This window comes from Eptesicus fuscus, chromosome 15 (assembly GCF_027574615.1).
Source record: "Eptesicus fuscus isolate TK198812 chromosome 15, DD_ASM_mEF_20220401, whole genome shotgun sequence".
Taxonomy (NCBI): domain Eukaryota; kingdom Metazoa; phylum Chordata; class Mammalia; order Chiroptera; family Vespertilionidae; genus Eptesicus; species Eptesicus fuscus.
In genome coordinates this window covers 77,511,822-77,539,200 of record NC_072487.1, presented here as the reverse complement: position 1 = coordinate 77,539,200, position 27,379 = coordinate 77,511,822, and the positions used below count along the sequence as shown (strand labels likewise).

General features: G+C 65.5%; 1 protein-coding gene across 4 annotated transcripts in view; it reads left to right on the top strand.

Annotated features, from left to right (window-relative positions):
* The first annotated feature begins 6,727 nt into the window (after positions 1-6,727).
* VAV2 (vav guanine nucleotide exchange factor 2) overlaps positions 6,728-27,379 on the top strand; it is a 102,013-nt gene continuing 81,361 nt past the window's right edge. For all 4 annotated transcript variants that reach the window (XM_054727770.1, XM_054727769.1, XM_054727768.1 and 1 more), the window contains exon 1: positions 6,728-7,414. In XM_054727770.1, coding sequence (XP_054583745.1) covers positions 7,211-7,414 — 204 coding nt within the window. In that variant the 5' untranslated portion in view covers positions 6,728-7,210. The remainder of the gene's footprint in view (positions 7,415-27,379) is intronic.

Sequence of the window (27,379 nt, the reverse complement as noted above, 5' to 3'; positions counted from 1 at the left end):
GGGGCTGGCCGCCGCTCATTTATAAATAGGCAGGTCTCCCATCAGACATAAACATTTTCTGCGACTTAATAAGAAAAAGAGACAAACCGACAGTTTAAAAAGGGTAACCAGGAAAATCCAAATCAAAACAACGCGAAACCACTCACATCCACAGGAAGTCTCAACGCAAAAACATTGCCCAGACGGAGTGCCAGGGATGGCAAGAGTGTGGGGGCTGGTCACCGTCTCACGCTGCCTGAGGCCATGGAGGGGCCCTTTGGAAAACAACATAAACAGGCCACAGGAAAGAAAACCAGCCCACAAAACACGCCATTTCCACTAAACGTGTCGTTTTCCACTCAGTCTGAGGGCTCCCATATCCCGGACGGAGCGCTTCCATGCCCAGGGACACATCCAGGAGCTGTGTGCACGCACACACGGCCGAGGGTGTGCCAGGCGGCAGGAGGCCTCACAGGTCACCCCGGGACTCCCCAGTGCCCCCAGGGCCGCCGCCGTCAGTGGATCGGGAAATGCATGGGGCTGGGCGGTGTCACGGGAGAGCTGTGCTTGGGCGTGAAAGTGAATGAACTGCAGCACACACACCCCAACACCCACACGTGCATCCCGGAAACGGAGTATCGTATTGGGGCAAGAGAGCCCGCCCACCTGCTGGTTTACACACAATTCAAAAAGAATATTGCCCCACGGGCAGTGTGACGGTGCGGATGCAGGGGGGCCACGGACGTCAGTGCATCGGTGAGTTTTGGGGGAACTTAGGGGGGTAAGCCTCGGAAAAGACTCGCCGAGGATTTCTGGGGTCTCGTCAAAGTCTGATTCTTGACTTGGTGCTGAATACGTGGGTTCTTACTCTGACGCTGCACTAAGCTGTACGTTAATGTGTGTGTGTGTGTGTTTAAAAATATATTTTTAAATATATTTTATTGATTTTTTACAGAGAGGAAGGGAGAGGGATAGAGAGTTAGAAAAATCGATGAGAGAGAAACATGGATCAGCTGCCTCCTGCACATGTCCTACTGGGGATGTGCCCACAACCAAGGTACATGCCCTTGACCGGAATCGAACCTGGGACCTTTCAGTTCACAGGCCGATGCTCTATCCACTGAGCCAAACCGGTTTCGGCTAAAAATATTTTTTTATTGATTTCAGAGAGGGAGAGAGAGGGAAAGAGAGATAGAAGCATCAATGATGACAGAGAACCATGAATTGGCTGCCTCCTGCACGCCCACACTGGGGATGGAGCCCATAACCCAAGCTTGTGCGCTGACCGGGAATTGAACCCTGACCTCCTGGTTCATAAGTTGACACTCAACCACTGAGCCATGCCGGCTGGGCTGTACATGAATGTTTTTATTTTTTTAAATATATATTTCTTTATTGATTTCAGAGAGGACAGGAGAGGGAGAGATAGAAACATCAATGATGAGAGAGAATCATGGATCAGCTGCCTCCTGCACGCCCCCCAACTGGGGATCGAGCCCATAACCCCGGGCATGTGCCCTTGACCTGGAATCAAACCTGGGACCCTTCAGTCCGCAGGCCGACGCTCTCTCCACTGAGCCACACCTGCTAGGCTGTGCACGAATGTTTTCTGCATCTTCCTGTATGTCATGTTTCACACGCACACAGAGATTTCAAAATAGGAAGCAAATGACAGGTTGTGAGAACATAGACAGCAGCTGATGCCAGACATCATATTATTTCACCTGTAAACACGTTGGCGTTCTCATACAGAGCCACAGTAACACGATACCACCCCCATCTTAAAGGGACAGTTACTCATAGTAGCTCATCTCTGGTTCGTGCTCACAGTCTTCTGATTACCTAATAAATGTCATTATTGAGGTTGTTGGAATCGGGGTCCATGGTTCCAACAATGACTCTCCCCGCCATTCAAGGGTCTGAGACCCTGCGGCCCAGGCCCATCGCCCGCAGGCGTCCCCTCCTGTCTCCTCCGCGCCAGGGCCTCTCAGCACCCCACTTACCATAGCACTGGGCTCCTGCTGCCCAGGCCAGCCAGTCCTGACAGCATGGCAGGGTCCGCCTCCCGGACGCCCCGGCACATGTGTCGGAGTGGGGGTGGGGAGCTGGGACGCACGAGGTGACTGGTGAGCCCTCAGACCGGAACACTGACCACCTTCACCGTTTCTCACTCTGGTCAGTCCTCACCCGACGGTATTTGCCATTGATATTTCAGAGAGAGTGAAAGGGAGGGGGAGGGGGAGGGAGGGAGAGAAATATCCATGTGAGAGAGAACAGCAGTTCGTTGCCTCCCTCACACGCTCCGACGGGGGCCGGGGGATCGAGCCTGCAACTGAGATACGTGCCCTTGAGTGGAATCGAACCCGGGACCCTTCAGTCTGGGGGCCGACGCTCTATCCACGGAGCCACCCTGGCCAGGGCCACCGTCACCGTTTTTGAGGGCACGAGGTGCATTCACACGGCTGTGCGGCCGCCGCCGCCATCCTCTCCAGGCCTCTCCCATCTCCCGCACGGAGCTCTGCCCCCTTCAGCACCCTCTCCCCACGCCCCTCCTCCCGGCCCCCGCCCCGCCGTTCTTGCTGTCCGTCGGTGTCCCGATGCGATGCCGGACGCTTCATGGAGACGGGGTCCCAGGAGACCCGCCCGCCGTGCCCGGCCCCTGGCCCAGCACAGCGATTGGAAGCGCATGGCGTAGCGGGTCAGAGCTGCACTCGATTTTAGGTCTGACGACACCCAGGCTCCCGATGGACCACGCTCTGTCCATTCGCCGTCGACGGACACGGGTTGTGGCCACCCCCTGGCTCCTGTGAGCAGCACTGCCCTGTACGGGGACGTGCAGACTTTGTGGGGACACAGGGAGCATGATCAGCTGTGTGGGTCAGAAAGGCCACTCCCTGGGGGGCGGGAGGGCTGCAGGGGTCACGTGGGGAAGAGACCAGAAGGCCGTGGCCACCCGGTGGGGAGTGTGACACAGCCCTTCTCAGCCCCCAGACTCTCACGGGAGCGTCTGTTCCTTGTCTCCCGGGAACTCTGAGAAGATGGAGAAAGCTGTCCATCGCACGGTCCGTGCGTTCCTCAGTAACCCCACGGGACCCCGACCCACCTCACAGGCCAGGACACAGAAGACGGCCCAGCCGGTGTGGCTCAGTGGTTGAGCGTCGACCCATGAACCAAGAGGTCATGGTTCCGTTCCTGGTCAGGGCTCATGTCTGGGTTTCAGGCTCCATCCCCCATCCAGTTGGGGGGCGTGTAGGAGGCAGCCGGTCAATGATGTTTCTCTTTCATCACGTTTCTCTCTCTCCCTCTCCCTTCCTCTCTCTCTAGAAATCAGTAATAAAAAACAACACAGAAGATGAATGCCTTCTGCAACTTCACACGGCTGGGGACAGCCCCTCGCCCCCCAGTGTGGCAGCAGCCACTGAGCCACGTGAGGCTACGGCATTTTTAATTGTATTTATTTTTATTTTTAAAAATATATTTTATTGATTTTTTACAGAGAGGAAGGGAGAGGGATAGAGTTAGAAACATCGATGAGAAAGAAACATCGACCACCTGCCTCCTGCACACCCCCTACTAGGTATGTGCCCGCAACCAAGGTACATGCCCTTGACCGGAATCAAACCTGGGACCCCTGAATCCGCAGGCCGACGCTCTATCCAGAGCCATACCGGTCAGGGCTATTTTTTTATTTTTTAAATATATTTTATTGATTTTTTACAGAGAGGAAGAGAGAGGGAGAGAGAGAAACATCAATGAAAGAGAAACATCGATCAGCTGCCTCCTGCACACCCCCTACTGGGGATGTGCCTGCAACCAAGGTACATGCCCTTGACCGGAATCGAACCTGGGACCTTTCAGCCCGCAGGCCGACGCTCTATCCACTGAGCCAAACCGGTTTCGGCTAATTGTATTTATTTTTAATTAACTTAAAGTTTGATACTCAGTTCAGTGTTGGGCAAACTTGTAAATATATTTGGGTCTCCTTCTTCGACGATACATTTTGCGACACCTGAGTACCCATCAAACGTGTCTGGGGAGAATTTAGTGCCCCAGCTGACACGTGCCCTGAGTGTAAAGTACACAGCGGATTTTGGAAACTTTAACCTGAAAAGTGGAACGTAAAATATCTCATCAGCATGTTTGCAGGCCGATTGCACGTTGAAACGACGCTATTTCAGATCCATTGGCTTAAATAAAATGTGTCCCTAGAATGGATTCCACTCACCATGAGCCACAAACAGGAATAAAGTCCTTGTGGGTCCTGGACAACATGAGTGAGAAGAGCCAGACACAAGGCCACATGGTATTTGATCCATTTATAGAAACGTCCAGAACAGGCAGCTCCACGGACAGACAGAGCGCAGCGGGCAGGGGGTTGGGGGCGACAGCCAGGGGCGTGGGTATACTGCAGGGTGATGGGACGGTCCCAGGATTCAGGTCACTGGCGCTGGGTCCGGCCGGGCAGCAGGGCCAGCAGGCACCTCCCCTCGGCTGTGCCCACCTTTTGCTCCAGGAATGGCCCCAGGATGGGGCTGCTTCCTGCCAAGGCCAAGGGCAGTATTGGCAGCTCTGGGCGGGGCGTGGAGTTCTCTGGGTTCTGCGTTCTGACCCCCCAGAGCCTGTGCTGCAGGCACCACAGCCAGAGCTCTTGGGTCAGCCACCTGGCACTTGAGAAATAGAAGCCGCCCAGCCGGTGTGGCCCAGTGGTTGAGCATCGACCTATGAACCAGGAGGTCACATGCCTGGGCTATGGGATTGATCCCCAGTAGGGGGCCTGCAGGAGGCAGCCAATCGATGATTCTCTCTCATTGGTGTTTCTGTCTCTCTCTCTCCCTCTTCTCTGTAATCAATAAAAAAATATTATAAAAATACATTAAAAAAAACACCCCCCCCCCCAAACTGGGACTCAGGGAAGTGTTGTGATTGGCTCAGGACCACACAGTGGGCGGGCTGACTATTCCCAGTGGAGCTGGGCAGTGGCACTCAATAAGGGGCAGCCAGGTGGCGGCAGTGCCTCCCACGGCCACCAGGGGGCGGCAGAGGGCCGCCTGCAGGGTTGGCTGCCCCGGCCTGTGTGGGGCCCCTGGCTCATCCTTCAGGTTGGTCCTCTGCCCAGGCAGGAAGGCCAAGGGCTCAGGGACAGAGGCCCCTTTCTTGCTGGGGGAGCTACCTGTGGGGGAGAGACACAGGCATGGATGGGGCGCCATGAAGAGGGCACCCGGAGGGAGGGGCTGGGAGCCGTGTTCTGCCACAAGCACCGTGCAAAGCCTCTGGGTGGTAATCAGTGCTCTTCATTCACCCCAGGGTGTCCGACCCGGTGGGTGCTCTCCCTTCTGCAGCGGAGGAGCGGGCATTGCCCGGGGAAGATGGTCGAGCTGGCTCTCGGAGCGGAGGCTGGAGGGGCTGGGGTTCAGGCTCTGTGCCCCGCTCTGCGCTGAGATGGTCTGCTTTTGTCTCCGTCAAGGCTGGCGTCTTCCACCCAGAGGCTGAGTCCTTCCTGAGCGCGGCCACCATGGTGCCACACCCGTTTCCTCCGAGGAAGGATGCTGGACAGGAGCGGGGAGCTCACGGCCCCTCGGCCCCACTCTCCTCCTCCTCCTCCTCCTCCTCCTCCTCCTCCTCGGGCCCTGTGTGCCCTCAGGGGCCGGCTCCCCCCACCTCCCCATGCTTCCTCTTCAGTCTGGGAAGGGGCAGGTCTTAGAGCAGAGGGCCCAGGGGACCCCTCTGGGTTGGAAATGAAGGGGGAGGTGTCATCTGCCCTGGCGCCTGCCCAGCACCGCCCCCGCGGACAAAGGTGCAGGTTCAAGCACAAGTGTCCAAGGCAGGGCCCCTCAGACCGTCTGCCGCACACCCGCCTCTCAGAGAGGGGCTCCGGGTGGCCCATCCGTCAGCGGTGCGGACCCAGGGCTCCTGGCAGCCGAGTCAGACCCACTTCGCGGCCAGATGGGCTCTTTATGTCCCCTGCCCCCGCCCCCTGTCCAGGCGGCCGGCTGCGGAGAGCCCGCCCCCACCCTCCCGTCGAGGCCGAGGGGGAAGAGTTCAGGGCGGGGGCAGGGGACCCAGCAGCGGGCAGGGAGGGCGCGGCCCCAGGCCGGCCTGGCCTCCTCTCCTGCCCTCCCTCCCCGTTACTTATCTCCCGCATCCAGCCCGGACCCCGGGCCTGGCCCTCGGGCGGCTGCGAGTGGTCAGTGCGGGCCTCTGGGTCGGAAGGCAGGGGAGTCCCTGCCTCTGTGCGGGTCGGAAGGGGGGGCTTCCTGCCGGTCCCCACGCCAGGGCGGATGGGAACGGAGCTGTGGGCGCGTCCCCGTCCGCGCACCGCCGGCCTCTAGTCACCCCGCGGGGGCCGCCTGGTGGGCCGAGGGGCGGGGAGGCCGCACCCCGTCGGGGGCCCCTTCGGTGTCGGGCCTTCCCGAAGGGCCACGCGGAGCAGCCCAGCGCGGCAAGGGCGCCGCCGGGTGTCCAGGGGCGGGACGAGGAGGAAGCGGAGAAGCGACCGGCCATCCGCCCACCGGGAGGCCGCCGGCCCCGGGCGCAGAGCTCCCCAGAGTCCGGGCGCCGCTGGCAGGAGGCCGGCCGGCCCCGGGCTCCCGCCCTCCGCAACTTTTTGCGGGCGGCCGCGGGGCAGGAAGTGGAGTGGGGGCGGGGCGGCGCTCGGTCGCGGGGAGGGGCCAGGCCAGCGCCCCGCCCCCGCCCCGCCCGGCTGTTGCCGCGCCCCCGCGCCCCCGCGCCCCCGCGCCCCCCGCGCCAAGAACCGCTGCGCCTCGGAGTCGGAGCGCGGGTCGCGGAGCGCGGAGCCCGCAGGCGGCGGGAACAAAGCGGCGGCGGCGAGGGCGGCCCAGGCCCGGGACGCGCGGAGCGAGCGACCCGCCGGGCCTTTGTCTCGGGCGGGGCAGGAGCGGCGGCGGCGGCGGGGCGCCCCGAGCGCAGAATGCGGCGCGCGGCGGGGCCGACTGCGGAGCGCTGCGGCGGCGGACGGCGTGGAGCCCGGCCCGGGGCCCGCGGGGACTCGTGTGTGTGAACGGGGGACCCGGCGCGCTGCCTGGAGCCCACCCCGCGGCCGCACGTGGGCGGGAGCCGCGGCCCGCGCGGAGCCCGAGGAGGAAGCGGAGGGAGCGCGGCGGGGACCGGGGTGCCCGCTCGAAGCCCCGCCCCGGCCGCCGAGCCCGGCGCGGCCGGGCGGGATGCCCCGCGGCCGCCGCACTCGGGCCGGCGCGCGGCGCTGAGCGGGGCCATGGAGCAGTGGCGGCAGTGCGGCCGCTGGCTCATCGACTGCAAGGTCCTGCCGCCCAACCACCGCGTGGTGTGGCCCTCGGCCGTGGCCTTCGACCTGGCGCAGGCGCTGCGGGACGGGGTGCTGCTGTGCCAGCTGCTGCACAACCTGTCCCCCGGCTCCATCGACCTCAAGGACATCAACTTCCGACCGCAGATGTCCCAGGTGAGGGTCGGGGCGCGGGAGGGGCCCGGTCCCCGGGCGCGGGGGCGCGCGCTCGGAGGTCGCAGCCGCGGGCCGTCCCGGGACGGTGGCCGGGCTCGGGGGCGTGCGGAGGGGGGCGCATCCCGGGTCGCGGAGCCGGCTCCTCCGAGGGCGACTCCGGGAGGCGCGAAGTTGACCGAAGTCCCTGCAGCTGAGGGCGCGCCTCGGCCGCCCGCGGGCCCTGCCCGGGTGCGGGGAGACTCCGACCGGCGGGGCGCCCTCCGCTGCCGCTCGCGCTCCCGGAGGCGGAGGCCCGCCAGGGTCCCGTCCGGCCCCGGGGAGCGCGCTGCGCCTCGGGCCTCGACCGGCGTCGCGGGGATCCCCCTCCGCGCCGGGGCTGGACGCGGTGGAGGACGGGCCGGCGCAGCGGGGCCGGGGCGCGGCCTGGGGGCCCCGCGGGGCGGAGGGAGCCGGTGGGTCCGGGGCGCCGCCCCCTCGCGGCCTCCGCCTCCTCCCGGACCGCCGTGGGCTGAGCCGGCCTCGGGCCCCACGCAACTTGGCGTGAAGGGAGCCCCCTCGCTCCGCCCGTTGGGGCCACCGGTGGGCGCCCTCCGGGTGGCTTTGTCGTGGCCGAGGCCGTGTGGTCGCTGTTGGGTGGGAACGTGTCTGCTCCGCCGGGAGCTGCCTTGCTTGGCCCTGGGAAGGGAACTTGGCCAAGACTTAGGGGAATCGAGGCTCTCCTCCGCCTTTTGGGGTCGTGGACCCCCACCCAGCATGCTTTGAGGGCCCCCAGCCTGGGCCTGCCTCCCTGCCCTGTCCCCTTCCCCATGGCCCCGGGCGAGCCCAGTGCACAAGGGCCATTCACTGGGTGACCGGGAAGGGGCTGGGTGAGTCACCGCCTTCCAGGCGGGCATTTGGCCTCTGCCCTTTGGCCGTGACTGTGCTTCCCAGGAGATGGGACTCCCCCTCCAGGGGGCAGGGTGCGGTGGCCTCTGACAAAGCCCTGAGGGGCCTGCCGCCCTCTGGTCAGTCCTCACCCGCCAGGACCGAGGCGGCGGGCCGCCCGAGGGAGCCCTGTGGTGCCCGCCCTGCAGCTGGTCCTCGGGGCGCCCCCCCGCCAGCACCGTCCTCAGGCACTGCCAGTGCCCGCAGCCCGAGGCCGGGCCCGGCCCTGCACAGAGTGGGTCTCAGATCCAGTCCCCTCCTCTGCCCGCCCCGCCCCCCCGCCCCCCAAACTGGAGAAGGAGGGCTGCTGAGGCAGAGCAGGGCCCGGAGTGGGAGTGCCCGCCTCTGGCTAATGGCAGGGGCTGCCCAGGCTTGCTGCTCCTGGCGGGTTTCCCCCTAAGTGGCAGGGGGACCAGGGCACAGGGCACAGCGTGGGGTGGGTGGGTCTGCATCGCACAGGCTGGGGCTGGGGGGCCGCTGGGTCCTGGAGCTGCCCCCCCCCAGCTGGGGTTCAGGTGGGATGGGGAGGGGGGCTGGCGGTGGCAGGTGGCTTGGCTCCGCCCCTGTGCCCGAGGTGCAGAGGCCTCCCGGGGTCTCTGGAGCCGTCGGTGGGCACCCCCCTGCCCCGGCCCGGGTGAAGGGGTGTGAAGGGGGCTGGGTGGTCGGAGAACCAGGTGGGTGTCTGTGTGTCTTCGTGGCCACATGCTCTGGTTGAAACCTGTGGTGACCGGCTTTGGGGCCTCAGCTTCCCCATCTGTATAATGGGGCCATACTGGTCGCCACCTCCTAGCCACGTTGTGCGGGCTCAGTGAGGGAGGACGGTCACTGGGTCCTCGTAGGAGGATGAGGGCTGGCCTCCCCGACCTGCCCCTCAGAGGGCGGGGCTGCTGCAGGCGCGGGGGTGGCTGCAGGTGCTCTGGGGCCTGCGTTTCGGGTCGGGAGTCAGATGTGGCTCCGCCTGTGTATTCACGACGACAGAGACCTCGTCTTTACCGCCGATGGCTGTGCAGGGACTGGGAGGGCTTGGCCCAGGCCACACGGGGTCAGTGGCAAAACAAACTTGAACTTAGGTCTCCCGTCCGGGACCGTGTAAGCAAATTATGGCTTCAAGGCCGCCCTCGGCCGTCTTGCTGGCTTTCTGACCGACGTTCTGGCCCGTTTCTTGGGTGGTTCATGGCGTGTGTGTGTGTGTGTGTGTGTGTGTGTGTGTGTGTGTCCAGGGGATGGGCGGGTGGGGAGCGCGGGCCTGGTTACCGTGGGGACCTGGCCACTGTGCCGCCGGCATGGGTCTGCGGTCCTGCTCCAAGGCCCCCGTGACGGCCCGTCGGTTCAGAAGGCCGAGCCGGCTTCCCGTGGTGACATCATCTTTCGGAAGGTAGCTTTCGGAGTGCCGCCCTCCCCCCGCCTTTGAGTTGATCTCAGCTGGATTATTGGCCCTAAAGGAGCTTAATAGCAACGGGCACGTATTGAGCACCTGCTGTGTGCGGCCCGGCCCGCGGGGGGAGTCACAGAGGCCCGCGCCGCCTCTTGGTCACGCCCTCCGGAGTAGGCAGGGTCTGCTGTGTTTTTTTTGTTCCCAATGCCTGGCAGCCCCCTTGGCTGTAATTAAACTAATTAGGTCTGGCCACAATCTGCTGATCGCAGGAGGAGCACGCAGGCGGCCGGAGCGGCTTCGGGCGTGTGGGCCTGAGGGCGCTGATGCCAGCAGAGAGCCCTGGCGTGCGGTCCGCAGTCAGCCTTTAGGGCACCGCCCGCCCCGCCTCGTGCCCACACCCCTGGCGGGTGTGCTCCCGAAGAACAGATTGGGCAGCCGGGCTGTGGGACACTGCACAGACCGGGCCCCGGGCCTTTCTCCCGCCCACACCTCCAGACAGTGCCGCCCGCCCCTGCGTCCCGGTTGCTCCAGCCTGCCCGCCCCGTGCCTTCTCTGCCCATCCTGTGCTGCGGCCCTCCTCTGAGCCTGTTCTTCCCGGAGGAGCTAGTCCAGAGGCCCCCTCCTCCGGGAAGTCCCCTCTGGTTTCCCTTGCTTCCATCCTGCCGGTGGAGAGCCGGGCCTCGGCCCCGTGTACCTGCTGTTATCCCTCACCCTGCCCCACTTTGGTTCACTTTCCTTACCACTTGGGAGCCATACTCTCGCCGGATCGGTTTCGAGAGAGGGACGCCCGCCCCCGTGGGCGGTTGTCTGTTCCCGCCCTCCCGGCCGAGCCTTCCTCCCTGGGTCCCGCAGAGCCTGGCGCCCTTGGTCTCTTCTCTTGAAGGGGTAACTGTCAGGCCCTCTGCTGCTTGGCGAGGGGCTGGGTGGGCCGGGCCCAGAGCTTCCGGGCCAGCAGGGACCCGCAGCGGGTGGTGGCCGGATGCCTGTTGACCGAAAGGGTGGCCTTCAGGTGGCCAGAGAGTCCCCGAGTGCGAGCAGGAGGCTCCTTGGTCCCGCGGCCGGGGTTTGCGACACCGGGCGGCCGGGAGCAGAGACCGGAGGGCTGATTCCAGGGCCACAGGGTGCCCTCTCCTTTCTTGTAGGCAGATTAGGACAAGATACACGTTCTAACTGATGTCAGAGAGGAAGGGAGAGGGGGAGAGAGAAAAACATCAGTGATGATGGCCGGCTGCCTCCTGTACGCCCCCCACTGGGGATGGAGCCTGCAAACCGGGCCTGTGCCCTGACCGGGAATCGAACCGTGACCTCCTGGTTCCTAGGTCGACGCCCAGCCAATGAGCCACACCAGCCGGGCACCATTAATTTTAAAAACACATTTTATTTTGCTCCCGTGCTCTCCATAGGGGAGTGGCACTCAGATCTTTGGGGTGAAGAAATTGTTCTTTTTACCCTAAAGCACAGATGTACACGGAGTGCAGAACAGACGACCGTACATCTGCGGCATTAAAGTTTCATGCGGGGAGGTGTTTAGGAAGCCTGCCTGGAAAAGCTCCTTCGAGGGGCGGTAATGAAAAGAAACAGGATTCCCGGGCATTAGCGTTTCCACGCGGCGCCGGGCGCGCAGCCGCCGCCGGAGTCCCGGGAGCCGGCCGGGCTGGGGTGGAGAGCAGAGGCTGATGGGCCAGGGTCTCGCTTTAGCATCGACCCATCACCCGGACGCCCGGAGCGGCTTGCAGGGCTGGGTGGGCCGGGCCCCCAGGCGTGGGTCTGGACTCGGCTGCCCAGGTCCCGGCAGGGCGGCCCCGGCGTGGAGTGAACTGGTTGTGCGCGCTGATGGCGAGGGCCGGCTTGCACGGGCCTCGGCTGAAACCGAGAGCGATGGTGTGTTCTGGGTGGAGAGGCCATTGGGAGGGACCGTGGTCTGGGCCCGGGAAATGGGCGTCTCCGTGCCTGGACCGGGGGCTCGGCTGGGCCTGGGCCCGGGGTGGGGCAGAGCCTGGTTGGGGGCCTGACAAGGGGAGGAGCCACGGGGAGCCCCCACCCCAGGCCTCATGTGAGCCCTTTCTTGCCGTGAGGCCCAGGTGACTGAGGGTGGCCCCTCCCCGGAGGAGACGCCCTCCTCCCCCTCCCAGAGCGGCTGGGCCCCCGCTGGCCCGTCCTCCTGTGTTCAGGCTGTGGCCGTGGCCGTGGCTGCCCAAGTTTGTGGGGAGGGTCCCCCGGGAAAGCCAGTGCTGGTGGGGCTGGTGCGGGGGGCCCTGGGTGAGGCAGGTGCCCAGACCCCAAGCCCCGCAGCCCTGCGGCCGGGGCCCCACCGTGGCCCTCCCTGCTGACTGCCCCTTGAGCACCCCAGCCGGCACTGCCACCCCTCCCAGAGCAGGCCCGGCGTGAACCCCCGTCTCAGGCCTTGGGGGCCAGACGGTCTCTGTCGCAACTGTGAACTCTGGCCTCACGGCGGGAAGCGGCGTGGGGGGCTGTGTGGACGCAGGGCTGTGCCCGGTACAATGTGCTTGTGGAAAATGAAACTGGAATCTCATATGATTTTCATGTGTCATGAAATACCATTCTTCTGATCTTCCCTCCCAATCGTTTAAAAAGATGAGAACCTGTCTTGGCCTGTGAGCTGTGCTGAGCCAGGGGTGGCCTCCCCGAGCCCTGCCCTCATCCTCTGTCCTCGTTTCGGGCCGCACGGTGGCCCCGCCTCTCGCCCTGGGACCCCTGGGTGCGGGCCTGGCAGAGCTGTCTGGGTGCCAGCCCCACCTGGGACTCCTTTCTCCCTGCACGTGGCCTTGGGTGCTGTCGCTCAGTGGGGTGGCTGCCAGCTCGTCCCTGGGGTGGAGGGGGGTGCAGCCCTGGACCCTCTCAGACCTGGTTCAAGTCCTGCCTCACCTGGCTGTGCAAACCGCCCCCCCCCCCCACCCCCCGGGCCTGTTAGCTCGTCTCTAGAAGGGGGTGTCTGACTGAGGACAGAGGTACAGAGGGGCCCAAAGCTCTCAGCCCAGTGTCTGGCTCTGATAGGTGCTCAGTGGACGGAGCACCCCCCCCAACCCCACCGTGGGGTGCCCTCCTCTCCCTGGACACCCTCACTTTGGGCATTTTGGCTCTTTGAAGCCTGGGGCTGCGGCTTCTCCCCGTGACTGCCCCGCCCCGACCCCGCGCCCTGAAACCTGCCGGAGGGAGATGCCTGGACGAGCCCCCTGCTCGGGGTCCCTGAACCCCCCGTCTCAGGGCCTCTGGCCAGCAGCCTGGAGCTGCCACGACTGTTTGGGTTTCTGAATCCAAAAGAGAAGGAACAGCAAACACGGCGCAGAGGGAGGCGGCTGTGGGCGGGTGTGGGCGGCAGGTGTGTGGGCTGCCAGCCGGGCGGCGGGGGCGGGGGGGCGGGGGGGACAGGGGGGGCACCAAACCAGGCTCCCACCTGCCGGCTGCAGGTTTTGGGGGTGTCCGGCTGCTAAGACACGCGTTTCTGTGTTGGGGGGTTCGTTGCCGGTCTTGTGGTGCACGTGAGGGTTAGCGTGGCGTTTTTCACACGCCTCCTCCGTGTCCGCGAGCCCGCGGAGCTTCTGCGGGCTGGTTTCGTGTGTGTTTTGGCTTCAGAGGCAGCGTGCACGCGGTGTCGGTGAGAGTGGGGGGCTGGGGACAGCTGCCTCCCGTCCTCTGTCCCTCCATCCGTCCGTCCTCGGGGCCTGGACTTGCCCCGCCTTCCCCACGCCAGAGCTCCGGGCCCATGTCCTCTCCCGTCGGGGCGTGGGGGCTGGCGGATGGTCCTGGTCCCTCATGCTCATGACACCCACATCCTGAGACCCTCCTCCTTGCCCCAAGCTCTCTGGCTCTGGCTCTGCCCCTCGGCCCCAGGGTCAGGGGCACCGGACTCCCTCCCCGGGCCCGGCTTGCCTGCTGCTGGGACGGGCGAGAGACAGGGCCCCTCCAGGTCTGAGCTGCTGCTCCCACAGACCCGATCCCGGGGCGCAGGTCTCTGTGCCGGCAGCACCTGCCGGCCTTGCTCGCTGCCACCTGGAGCCCCGCCCCCATCTCTGCAGGTGAGGCAGGGCCGCCGGGATGCCTCCTGCTTCCTCTCTCCAGGAGGGGGGGCTGGAGGGGTGATGGGCCAGGATGGGCCTCTGCTCCAGGCTCTGGACTCAGCACCGGAACCAGGGCCTGGGCAGCGTCTCGGCTGAGTGGTTGGGAGAAAGCCCCCCCCCCCCTCGTCTGCCCCCCACCCCACCCCGTGCGGAGCCAGCAGGCACCTCGCGCCGCTGGCCTCACGCCTGCGCCTCAGTTGCCCCACCTGCAAAGTGGGGCATCGTTTCCGCTCGTGGTGCCTCACGGTGGCTGGGAGGAGGGCGGCGGGTGTCTGTGTGCCCCTGGCAGGAGCGAGTGACAGAGCCACGTGCCACCAGGGCATCGGGAGGGGAGGCGCGGGATTTGCGTGTAACGCTCTTGTGGGGAGCGCCTGCCTCTGACTCCGGGGTCCCTGCGCTCTGGGAGACAAGGCCTCCTTTTTTCTGGCGCTTCTTTTTTAGAAAAGTTAAAAAAATAGGTTTTTATTGATTTCAGAGAGGGAGGGAGAGAGAGAGAAACATCAATGATGAGAGAATCATGGATCGGCTGCCTCCTGCTCGCCCCACACTGGGATCAAGCCCGCAACCCGGGCCTGTGCCCTGACCGGGAATCGAATCGTGACCTCCTGGTTCATAGGCCGACGCTCACCCGCTGAGCCTCGCCGGCCGGGCTTCGGCCCTTCCCCAGGGGGTGCTTCCCCCCACGGCCCGGAGCCGCACTGCCCGGGGACCAGGCCCAGGCAGCCTCGGCGCTCAGCACGCCGTGGGTTTCTGCGGTTCTGGGAGAATCTGTTTCCCGACATGAGCTGATGACGCGCTGCTGCTGGGACCTGCCCGCCCTGCTGCTCTCACCCGCGGCTCCCACGCCGCCCGCCCGCAGGCCGGAGAGGAGCCTGCAGAGTCCCACGAAGGGAAGGGCAGGGCCGCGTGTGGGGCCGGGCGCGTCCGATGCTGTCGTCAGCGGGAGCTGAGGGCTGGGCGCGGAGGACCGGCGCCTTGTGTGGGAGTCGGCAATCCCAGGCCACAGCCCTCACCGCCCACCGCGGGGGTGTGTGCGCGTCTGTGCGCATGTGTGTGCGTGCATGTGTACATGCGCGCGTGTGTGTGTATTCGTGTGTGTGTGTGTTCACGGTCTGCCTGGCCTCTGCGGTGGGCTGTGCGGCCTGCTTGGCGGCAGCAGGAGGGCATCTCACTTCGGGCCTTGGTGTGTGTGTGACGAATCCGAGTGGGCTCTGGGGTCAGGCGGCCAGGCGGGGCCTGCCGTCCGTCTGTGCCCTCGGCCAGAGACCGCCATCGCTGTGCCCGCCTGCGCCCCCATACGGCGACGCCATCAGCGCCGCTGGGCTGTTCGGGGCTGTGTCCACGCTCCCGCAGCCGCGGAGGCCCCGCTGGCTTTGCCCGCAGAGCTCTGTCACCTGTCGGCTTGGGGAGCCTTGGTCGCCGGCCGGCCAGGCGTCAGGACACAGGTGTCCGCCCAACAGGCCCTGCTGAGGCCGGGACCCATGGCTGCGGCCTGTCCTGCCCCCTCCTCCCGCTTGGGCCTGTGGCTGGGGGGGTGGTCTCCTTCCGGGTGGGGAATGGGCAGCCGGGCAGGAGGCCAGCGTCACGGCCACGTCGCCCCTCGGCCAGCAGCGTGGCTCCGGCCGCGGCCTTTCTTCTGCGTGGCCGTCGGGTGGCCCGGGGGCACGCGGCCGCCACCTGGGCTGCCTGTGGGCGGCGGTGGCCAGCGGCCCGGCCAGGACAGTTGACCCTCAGAGCGATCAGCCCCTCGGCCATTCCTCCCGCACGCGGAGTCCCTGCCGCGGTGCCTGCTCCGGGCTGCCCGCGGCCTGGCGCTGCCGAGACGGTCCTCATTAGTCACCGCCAGAGCTCTCAGCCCGGAAAGCGAAGCTGGGGGGGGGGGGGTCATTGTCACCCAGTTGGAAACTGAGGCTGGGAACGGGGCCGCGCAGCTCAGCACCCACGGGCGCCGGGGGCCTGGGGCGCGGACGTACCGTGTCCCTGCGCGCTCCCGTGGTGGGCCCGTGCCGCAGCCGCTCGTGTAGGGAGACGTTTCTCCCCTCCGAAAGGGAAGGCGGATTCTCGCGCTCGGGCAGAGGCCCCGGGAGAAACGGCCTGTCAGCTCTCCGGTGCGTTTGTGCTAATTTAGCGGCTTAAACGGAACATCTGTTAGCCCGCCGGGCGGAGCGCCGCGCCGCAGGTGGAAGCGGAGTGGGGCTCGTCTCTCCGCGGGGCACAGACTCGCCCAGACCCACCCGCGGAGGATCACGGGGCACCGAGAGGCCACGCCGTCACCCCGGGGTGCAGGGCCGCCCGAGCGTTTGTACTTGGCCCCTCAGGCCCCTGAGGACAGCAGGAACTTCCTTGGTTGAGGTTGGACCAGAGGCCAGCGGTGGGCCCCCCAAAATGGGAGGCACCCGGCCCCTCACTGCCAGTGTTGGGGCTCGGCCACGGCCAGGGCTTAGGGGAGAAGCGGCTTCTGCCTGCACAGCCCCCACGTGCCCAAGGGACCCGGGACCCGAGCCTGTGGGCGGTGGTGGGCGGTGGTGGGCGGTGGTGGGCGGGGCCGGGGCCCCACTGTGGCCGCGTGTGGCCCTGAACAAGCTGCTGTGTTTTTTTTTCTTCCTTTTTTTTAATGCATCTTTATTGATTTCAGAGAGGAAGGGAGGAGAGAGACATAGAAACATCAGTGATGAGAGAGAATCATGGATCGGCTGCCTTCTGCACCCCCCCCCCCCCAATTGGGGATGGAGCCCACAACCCCAGCAGGTGCCTTGCCTGGGAATCGAACCGTGACCTCCTGGTTCATACATAGGTAGATGCTCAACCACTGAGCCACGTCGGCCGTGCTGACCAAGCTTCTTAGTCCCCCCCTGCCCCCCATTGCCCAAATCTCAGCGGCTCCTCGGTGCAGGGGCTGCGGTGTGGCCGCTGTGGGCCGCAGCCCCTGGCTGCCGCTGCCGTGGGCTCCTGCTCGCTGGTTCCCACCCTTCACTCTGGAAACGGCTGCTCCATGTGGCATGCACTTTGGGGACCCGCAGGCACTGGTTTCTGAGTCGCTGCGTGGTGTGAAGGGACCATGCCGGGCACAGGCGGCTCCCGTGGAGGACCCCGGTCCCAGGGTCACTCCGTGGTCGGATTCTGGTGTGGGGAGCTGCCCCTTTTCTCCAGGGCCTGCCCTCCCCGCTGCCTTTTGGAGCTGCTGCTTCCTTTAAGGTTGGCCAGGCCTCTCACCTCCCCCAGGGAGTCTTCCAGGATTTCACCAGCTCTCCCTGCAGCTCCTATAGGTCATCTGGACCTTCCAGTTCTCAGGGAACTTTTATTGAACAACGACTCAGGTGAGGGAAAGATGGGCGAGACCTGGCAACTCCTTCGGGGGAGGGAGCAGAAGGGTGAGGGAGCAGAAGGGGCCCAGGACCCCCCGAGCCTCTCACTGCCAGGGGAGGTGACAGGAACTCAGAATCACGGCTTTCAAAGGCTCTAGGGAAGCAGGGGGGTGGGGAGGGGGGTGGCTTCATCCTGGGGTGCTGAGGAGCCCGGGAACGGGGTGGAGGACACCCTGTGCCTGGATGTGGCTTCAGGAAGTTCCTAAGTGGCTGCGGTGCTGGGAATGGATTGGGGGAGGCCTGGAGTCGGGCGTCCGGGAGGCTGGGAGGATGCGGTCACCAGGCAGGGAACGGAGGGGGCGCGAGGGGGGAGCGAGAGGAGCCGGCTCCGGGGCAGGCTGGGGCTAGGCACCCCATTGGACACGGGGGGTGAGGAGGTGCCCGATGTTGGCTTGGGCAGTGGCCTCCCGATTCAGCCCTCGGCCTGCGAGTCCGCTGCTGGCCGAGGGCCCAGGGGAGGCGGCCCCCCCAGCTGTCCTGGCGGATCCGCCCGGCCGGCGGGGAGGAGGGACCGAGCCCCGCCCGCGGGGCCCTGTCTGCCTCGGGGCTTCCTGCTGCTTTTCCGGCCGCGGCGGCTGACCGCACGCCGTCCGGGCTGGACGCGAGGCCTCGCGGGCCGGGCCCCAAAGACACGCCTCTGCCCCGCGCGGACTCCGCTCCGGCGCCCTCCTCCTGCGGGGACTGCCTGCTCTCCCCGCGCCCACAGCTTCGCCCTCAGAGACTCTCACTTTCTCCGAGTCCCCACAGCCCTTCCTCGGAGGGACGCTCGGGGCCGGCATCGGGACCCGGCGTGGGGACCTGGCCTGGGGACCCCGCTCTCGGGGCCTCGAGACAGGACAGCCTGTGGCCACCCAGCGACTGCCGGAACCCCGCATCCTTGGGTGTGATCGGAAAGGGGTTCTGGCCGAGGAAAGCGTGTTGTTCTTAAAAAGGGCCTGGCCCGAGGGCGACGCCTGGGGACGGCGGTATTGCTGTCCGTCTGGCAAAGCTTCAGTCAGAGGCAGTGGGACGGGCAGGAGGGGTCCCTGGCCACGTCCTCGGTTCTCGGCGAGGAGCACCCCGGGACCGGGTGGGTGGCCGCACGTGAGCCTCTCCCAGCCCCTCCCCCCGGGTCGGAGGGTCACCAGGTTCAGCCCCTTTCCCACCGTTCCCAAGATGGACTGTGTCCATGTCCCAGCTCCTCTGACACCAGGTGCCTCTCGGAGCCTTAAGATCGGGGCGAGTCTCGGGCAAGCGCTTCCCCGCTGACATGTACGATGCCTCAGGTGGTGCCTTACCGACCCTGCCTTCAGTGCCCTGAAACGCAGCATCTTACACTCTGGTTTAAAAAAATATATTTGATTTCAGAAAGGAAAGGGCGGGGGGAGGAGGGAGAGAGAGAGAAGCATCAATGATGAGAGTCATGGATCGGCTGCCTCCTGCACGCCCCACACACGGGATCGAGCCCACAACCCGGGCCTGTGCCCTGACCGGGAGTTGAACCCTGACCTCCTGGTTCATAGGTCGACGCTCAGCCACTGAGCCACGCTGGCGGGCTGCACTCTGGTTCTCCATGGCTGCCTGGAGTCCGATGGCCCAAGGTGATGCCACCATATTGCTCGGTGGTTGGACACCCACAGCCCACCTTTTTACTTAAAAAAGCGGGAAATGTTTAAAAACTGATTTTAGAGAGAGAGGAAGCGGGGGATGGGGGTGGGGTGGGGGGAGAGATCCGCTGTCTCTTGGACGCACCCTGACGCGGATGGAACCGGAAACCTGACTGGGAATCGACCCCGTGACCTTTCTGTGCACCGGACGATGCCCGGAGCAACCGAGCCCCACCAGCCGGCCAGCCTCCTCCGCACGGAGCCCGCCCTGCTCTCCCGCCGCAGGGCCGGCCACGCGCAGTGCCCCCGTGGAAAGGCCGGCCAGCGGGCCCGCGGAGTCTGAGGCGGCCCCTCCCGTGGTGGCCCGGGCGCAGGAGGCCAGGGCGGTGCTGTCGGGGTCCACCCCGGTCCTCACCGCACACGGTCCGCACGCCGGCCCTCCGCCCCCGCCCCCCGTGGGGGTCCAGCCCTGCTGGTCAGCGCTAGCCGCTGACGGCTGAGGGCCGGGGCCCCCGTGGGTCCGTGGTGAAGGGGACGCAGTGCGATGCGCTCTCCCGGCTCGCGGTGGGGGCCTGTGGAGCTGGTCCCGCCTCCCCGTGTCCCCGGGACCTGCAGGGTGGGAGGGCCAGCCCCCCTGTTCTTCCCCGCTCTGTCCCCCGCGCAAGGGCCTTTGTCCAGGAGGTAAACACGCTTGCCTTAAATAATTCACAGGCTGCTTATCGGTGGGAACGGTCAACACAAATAAAAGTGCTCTCCGGCCGGCTGGTGGGGCTCAGGGGTTGAGCATCAGCCCAGGAAACAGGAGGTCCCGGGTTCGATTCCAGTCAAGGGCACGTGCCCGGGTTGCAGGCTCGATCCCCAGTAGGGGGGTGCAGGGGGCAGCCCGTGAATGGTTCTTTCTCATCGTTGATGTTTCTATCTCTGTCTCCCTTCCTCTCTCTAAAAATCAGTAAAAACATTTTTTTAAAAAGCGGCCATCGGCAGAAGCCCGACACAGGAAAAATAATGGTAGTTCGTCGTCGAAGCCGCAGATGGCGAAGGGAGGCGGGGCGTTGTCCCCACCAGGCCTCACCCCAATGCCGGGGACTCCACTGGGGGCACCAGCTGGGAGGGACCCCCGTCGGCTGGGGTGGGGGCGGGGTGGGAGGGAGGATGAAGCCCAGCAGAGCAGATGGCCACGGGGTGAGGGGCCGCGTACCCAGAGGGCACCGGTAAAGGAGACGCAGGCTGTGGGCAGCCCAGGGCGCCATTTTTATGTTTTGGTTAATCCTCAAACGATATTTTCCCATCGATTTTTAGGGGGGGAGAGAGAGAGAGAGAGAGAGAGAGGAAGAAACACATCGATTGGTTGCCTCCTGCACGAGCCCCGACCAGGACCCAGGCTGGGGAGGAGTCTGCAACCAAGGCACGTGTCCTTGACTGGAATCGAACCCGGGACCCTTTGGTCCGAAGGCCGATGCTCTATCCACTGAGTCAAACCGGCCAGGGCCAGGCTTCCATTTTTAGCTCTGCTGTGTGCCCTCGAGGAAGCCGCTCGCCCTCTCTGTGCTGCAGCAGCCTCACCTCTTCCATGGGCCACAGCGGCTCCTCACGGGAGTGTGGGTGATGGTGTGCGCCCCACGTGCCCTGAGGGCTTTCCTCTCCCTAGTCAGCACCCCGCAAGCCTTCCAGGGATGGCACAGGCCCCTCTGGACCTTTGGCATGGACCCCGACGGGCCACTGCTCTCCTGCCGCCTCCTCAATCCCAGCGGTCACAGCCCCGCGGGAAAGAGGGCACGCGCAGGCGATTTCCGCAAGGACTTTGGCAGAGGGACGGTGGACAGGCCAGAGAGCGGGGCAGGCGGCCAACCCGGGAGGTGGCACCCCGGAAACGGACCATCCAAGGTCTCAAGGGGGTGGGGCCACGTGAACACGCGGAAGTGGGCAACGTGAACATGGGGCGCTTGTGAACAGGGGGCGTGGCCACGTGAAGTGCGCACGTGAATGGGGCGGGGCCACGTCCTCCGGAAGTGCACGTGAAGGGGACCACATGATCAACTGGAAGTGTGCACGTGACAGGGGCGGGGCCACGTGATTGGCTGGAAGTGTGCACGTGACAGGGGCAGGGCCATGTGATTGGCTGGAAGTGGGCACGTGATGGGGGTTGGGGCCGTGTGATCTAGGGAGAGGGCACAGGAACGGTGGCGGTCCGTGAACACGCGGGAGAATGTGAGGACGGAGTAGGGGCCACGGGAGCCCCCAGAAGCTGAGGAGGCAGGAAGGACGCTTCCTGGAGCGCCCCCCCCCCCCAGGGAGCACAGCCCGACACCCTGGTTTCAGATTCCGGCCCCAGAACGGGAGAGCACGTGTTCCTGCCGGGTTAGGCCAGTCTGCAGTCATCGGAGCAGCGGCCCCAGGACATGAACCCCGCCTTGCCTCTCCTTCTGGGGCTTTGACCGGGTTCTGGGAACAGCTGAGCCCTGTGCTCCGGCGGGGGATCCCCTAGACCTCTCACCGCAGAGCTCCCAGGGAGACCCATCCCTGTGTCTGTGCCTCGGCCCTGCCTCCCGCTCCCCGCAGTGGGCACAGCAGGCGGGCTGCTCGGTGGGAAGCGCAGGCCACGAGGCTCAGGGATCCCCGCCGCCTGGCCCAGCCCCAGCTGCAGGAAGATGCAGGGCCCCCCCCCCCCCCGGCCCCGCCCTCCCCTCCCGGCCTTCCCCCAGGAGTGCCGCCTGGGCCTCCGCGTCCTGGAGCACCTGGTTGGCAGGAGCCAGCAGCTGGGTTGTGCCCATATTCTAGACGCCAAAACTGAGGCTCAGAGAGGGGAGCAGAGGGCCCTCCCCCGCCCACCTCCCCCTCCACCCAGCCCAGCTCACAGGGCTCCCCCAGCTGCCGCCTGGTTGCCATGGTGTCGGAGGAGGAGATTTCTGAGAAGCCATCCAAAACACACAGCAGCGGGCCCCTCCTTCCGCTCCCTCTCCCGCTTCACAGCCGCCTTTTGTGCAGGCCGCTCCCTGGCCCGGCCGCCGGGAGCACAGGAGGTCAGGGAGGCAGAGGGCCCAGGTAGAGGGTTCTGGGCCCCCATCCCCACCCAGGAGGTTTCCGGGACCTGGGCTCCATCGCCCCCCGGTTCCCAGACCAGCCGGCCCTTTCCGGCCTCTGCCTGCGCACCGGCCGCTCCCTCCACTTGGACCCGATGGAGGGAGCGGCCTGGAAGAGCCCCCGGAGGGCGGGCAGGGCCCGAGCCGCGGGGTCAGACCCCGCTGCGGAACATCGAAGCAGACAGATAACTTTAAAAAGAAAACGCCGTTGGGACAAAACATTCGCCAGCAGCCGAGGACCTGGGCGCGCTGTGCCCGCGGCCGCCCGCCTCCGGCTCGTCCCAAACGGTGTCCGGTGTCTCCCCTGGGGATGAGGTCATCGCTGCGCCCGGAGTGTGCAGAGGCCCAGCCCGGAGCCGGCGGGTGGGGGGGGGGGGTGGGGGCGCTCCGCCCTGTGGGGGGAGAGGGAGCAGGGGGGGCCTGGGCAGGTGTCCTGACCTGGGGGCTCACCTGGCGGCCCAGGCGCCCAGGGGGTGGCGAGTGGCCAACCCCACTCCCTACCCAGCCCCGCTCTTCTCCGGCTCTGCAGCCTCTATGCCCCCGGGGGGGGCTTTTTCCTCCCCCCTCTGTGCCCAGCTGTGTGTTCGGGAGCCCATGAGGGTCAGAGAGGGGCTGGTGGGCAGAGTTGGGGTTGAGGGCAGAGTGTCCAGACCGAGCTGTCAGGAGATGGGGGACGTCCTGGGGCTCCGCATGGACCCCTGTGGGGAGAGGAGCCGGGGAGGGGGCCTCCGGGGACCCCCTTGCCCACCCTGGGCCCGGGATGGGTGCGTGACCGCTGAGCATCGCCGGCGCCCGGGCTCGCTGCTTCAGGCTCGGGTTCGGGTGTCGGTTCCCCGGTGGCTTTTGGTGGCCCAGTCCCGGGAGCTCGGGGGTGACGTGCCGTGTCTCTCAGAGCGAGGTGCCGCTGGCGGAGAAGTTCCCCAGACTCAGCGTGGGATCGGAAAGAGGAAGCCAAACCCGCGCCGCTCTGGCCTGCGGGCGCGGCCACTCTCCGCCCGGCGGCCCTCTGGCTCCGTGTCGGGAAGGGGGGGACGGGGGAGGGGCCGGGCGTCCCTGGGTCCCGTCCGGGTCCCCTGAGGCCCGGCCAGAGCGGACAGGGGGTTCCAGATCTTTCATGGGGTCTGCGACCCGGACCCCAGCCTCCCCGGAACCTGGCTCCATCAGGGACACCCAGGCCACCTCCGCACCAAGCCTGGGTGAGCCACCTCCCCGACGCGCAGCCCGGCCCGGCGCCTGGAAGCACCGGAGGAGGGTGGGGAGGGGCACCTGGCGTGGCTGCTGGGGCGCCGAGTGGGTTCGTGATGTCAGCCGAGTGGGGTGATGAGGGGACACTCTTGTCCGCCCCCTTGGTGGGCGTCTGAGCTCAGCCTGGGAGCCTGCGGGGCCACCCCACCGTGGGGCTGCTCCCCTCCTCTGCGCCCCCAAGGCCAGCGGAGCCCCCGCTCAGAGGCCCTGCCCACTCCCACCCCCTTGGTGCCGCCCGGGGGTTCATTCCCTGGACTGGCAGTGGAGGCCCCGCCGAGCGCCCCCAACGAGGGCCCATCTCCCCAGGGAGCAGCGGCTCGCTACCCTCCAGCCCCCCTGGGCCCGGACCCCGTTGCTGAACGGGAGCTGTAGGGTCAGGTGGCCAGTGCCACAGGCTTAGGGGTGCATCTCCCTGTCAACCAGCGAGGGAGCCCCGCCCTCACCTGGGCCCGCCCTCGGCCCCGCCCACTCCTAGAAGGAGCCAGTGCCTGCCCCCCCCCCCTTCCTTTGCCCACGGGTGCTTGGTTCCTGGTGTGGGCACTGCTGTGGAGTGGAGGCACCCCCCCTCGCTCCAGGCAGCCTCCCGCACGTCCCCGGGCGCCCCGCCGCTCTGGGCTGTGTCCGGGGGCCGAGGCCTCTCCGGGGACCAGGGGGAGGCAGGGAAGTACGTCCTGAGTCTCTTGTGATTTACAACCTAAACTGCGATGATGAAATTCCCCACAGACCAGAACATTCTCAGCTCCGAGCTCCCCTCGCACCATGGCGCTGGCTTTGAGCAGGCGGGGTCTCCCCCAGAGGCCTCAGGGCACCCCCACCCCGTTCCTGGGGTTCTTCCTGGGGCAGAGGAGCAGGGAGCAGGGACCCCTCCGAGGAGTGTCTGCAGGTGAGGGCCCGGGGTGGGTCACATCCGCTCCCCCTGCGCCTCTCCCCCTCCCCCCGCCATGCCCTGGAGTGGCCCTAAGGAAGCTGCTACAACAGAACTTGATTCTCTTGCAGTTCTGGAAGCTGGAGGGCGGAGGCCCAGGCCTGGCTTCCCCCAGAGGCTCTCGGGGGACCCTCCAGCGTTCCTTGGCTGGTGGCCACGGCGCTCCCGCTCTGCTGTCTTTGGTGGCTCCTTCCTCGCTGTGTCTCTCTCCTCTGTCTCCTAGGAAGTCACTGTGGCCCAGGCCGGTGTGCCCAGTGGGTAGAGCGGCGGCCTGCGGACTGAAAAGTCCCGGGTTCAAGTCTAGTCAAGGACACCTGGGTTACAGGCTCGATCCCTGGCCATCACGTGAGCAGAAGACAGCCAATGGGTGTGTCTCTCTCACACCAACGTCTCTCTCCGTGTCTCCCTCCCTCCACTCTCTAAAAACCAATGGAAAACGTTCTTTGGTGAGGATTAACATTAAAAAGGTTAAAAGAAGACACTGCTCTTTGGATGTGGCCCCTCCAGCCCGGGATGATTCCACCTTGAGATCTTTATCGCCGTTCCATCTGCAGAGATTTCTGTTCACATAAGGTCCGATGCTGGAATCCCAGGAGTGGTGATGTGGACGTATCTTTGGGTTTTCCGGGGCCGGGCAGGGGGGGGCACTTTAACCCACGGCGTCCTACTTCCTCTCTCTTCTGCCGGCATTCTCTGGGTCCTCGGTGCCTACCAGCTAGCCTGGGCTCCGGGCGGGCGGGCGTGTGGGGGCTCGGCCCGGCTGAATGGCCGAGCGAGAGGGTGGCTTACGACCCTGCCGTGGGCGGTGGGGACGGCACCGGGTGCTGTTAGGCCGGTGGGGTCCGACGGGACCTGGTGCAGCAGCCGCGGTGCTGGGGTTCTGGCTAAGAATTCAGAGCCAAGACTCCGACGGGAGGAGAACATTTACTGGGTGAATCGCGGGGGAAGGAAAAGTAATTCCGAAAGAAACGGGCTTAGGAAGCAAGTTACGGAGGTCCAGGAAGGGCCCGGGAGCTGGGGAGCGAGGCCGCTGATGCTACCACCAGGGGGGAGAGTGGGGGAGGGGCCGGGGAAGGAGAGGCTCAGCCTGCTCCCTGGAGGGAGGGGCGCTGGGCCCTCTGTCCCGAAGGGTTTAAGGGGGAGATGTTAGGGGACGCCCCAGGAGGGGATCTCAATAGAACAGTGGTCGGCAAACTGCGGCTCGCGAGCCACATGCGGCTCTTTGGCCCCTGGAGTTTTTAGTAAAGGCCAGCTTAGGAGTACCCTAATTAAGTTATAACAATGTACCTACCTACATAGTTTAAGTTTAAAAAATTTGGCTCTCCAAAGAAATTTCCATCGTCCTGTTGATGTTTGGCTCTGTGGACGTTGAGTTTGCCGACCACTGCACTAGACCATTCAGCTGCTTCCAGGTGTGTCCACTCAGGGCCTGGTCTCACTGACTGACTGACTGGCAGGCGCCGGGGCAGGGTCATTACCCCACGCGGCTGGGCCCGAGGGCGCCGGGGCTGGTTTAGCCGCCTTTCTGGGCCTGGAGCTGACCTACAACCGAGGCCTGGCTTATCTCCAGGGGAGAAGGTCAGGGGTCGCACCCACAAGGCCAGCCACGTGCTAGGGGAGGAAGCATCACCTGGGGCGAGGTCCCACCCTCCAGCCCTCCGTTGCTAGGCACCTGGGGCTCTCCACCCCGTGACCTTCTGTCCCGGCCGAGTACCTGCTCTGCTCAGGCCTGCCTGCCTGCCACACCCGGGTGGAGCAGTCTCAGCAGTTCAGTTGGGCCGAGGAGGTGGCGGGGGGTTGGGGGGGGGAGCGGGGGGTGGTGAGGCTGTTGGGGTCTGGACCCCGGCTGCCTGCGGTGACGCCGAGGCCGGGGCGGTCAGCCTGGGTAGCGAGGGCCCACCCGAGGGCCCACGGGGGCAGCAGGGTCTCCCTGGCTCCTGGGTGTGCCACTTCCATCCCCCCTTCCCACTGAGGAGGCTCCCCTCGGAGTGTTTTAGCCCCCGCCTGGGCCGCCCCGAGTCTGCAGCTGGTGAGCCTCGCTCAGGTTCCCACACCCCCACCCCCCCCACCCCCCCTCCACCCCACTCCACCCCACCCTGAGCCGCTCCGCTGCCCTCTCACTTCCCCTGGCCAGCCCTGTCCCTCATCTCGAAAATAACTCGGGGGGGATAGGGGGTGGAGGGGGGGCGGGCAGGCACGTTGAGGCTCAGCCAGGGAGCCCCGTATAATGGCTTCTGTGGAGGGCACGCAAGGGCATGCCTCTGCCTCTTTAAAATTTTTTTAATACTTTTGATTTCAGAGAGGAAGGGAGAGGGAGAGATGGAAACCTCAGTGATGAGAGAGAATCATGGATCAGCTGCCTCCCGCACGCCCCCTACTGGGGATCTAGCCTGCAGCCCCGGCATGTGCCCTGACCGGAATCGAACCGTGACCTCCTGCTCATAGGTCGATGCTCAACCCCTGAGCCACGCTGGACGGGTGCCACTTCCTTCTTGGGGTCCCGAGGCTTGGCACAAAGTAGGGCCCGACAGCCATGTCCGATGAATGAATGGACAGTGGATGAGTGAAGGTGGGTGATGGGTGCCGGACTCTCCGAGGCCCTTGTGGCCCAACCATTTCTACTACGCGGTCCTGTCGGGGCTGAAGGCCCCTGGACTGGGACAGGGTGTCTGGTGGCCCCCACCCCGGGGGCCTTGAGCAGAACAAAGCTGGTCCCTGTCCTGCAGACGCGATAGTGAAACTGGAAGCTGCCGGAATGTCGGAGGGGATGGGGTGAGGAATGCGCGGGCCAGGCCGTGGGAGATTCCCGCGTCCCCAGCCCTGCATGGCGGCAGCGAGGGGGGTTCAGTGCCGGGACTCCGGCCTGGGTGTTATTCCCAGCAGTCAGTTTTGTAAAAAACAAACACAAAAAACCCCCAAAGAACAAAAAACCAAAACCCCTGCAGAGTCAAGAAAACGGTGTCGCTTTAGGCCGGGAGAGGTGGGAGGTCGAGTAGGTTTTTATTTGATTCCACCCGCCCCCCCCCCTTTATCTAAAGAGGAGTTTCTACTTCAGGAGAAAAGACAAAGAAGGGTTTATGCCCGGGGCTGACTCCTGGGCACGCCTGCTGTTACAATCAGAAGGGACAGCCCTGGCTGGTGCGCTCAATGGTTAGAACGCCAGCCTGCCCACCGAAGGGTCCAGGGTTCCGTTCCCGATCAAGGGCAGGTACCTGGGTTGCAGGTTCGATCCCCACTCCCAGTCCGGGCACGTTCGGGAGGCAACCAATCAACGTGTGTCTCTCTCACAGTTGAGCATTGACCCAGGAACCAAGAGGTCACCAGTTCAATTCCCTGTCAGGCCGATCCTCACTCAGTAGGGGGCGCGCAGGAGGCAGCTGATCGAT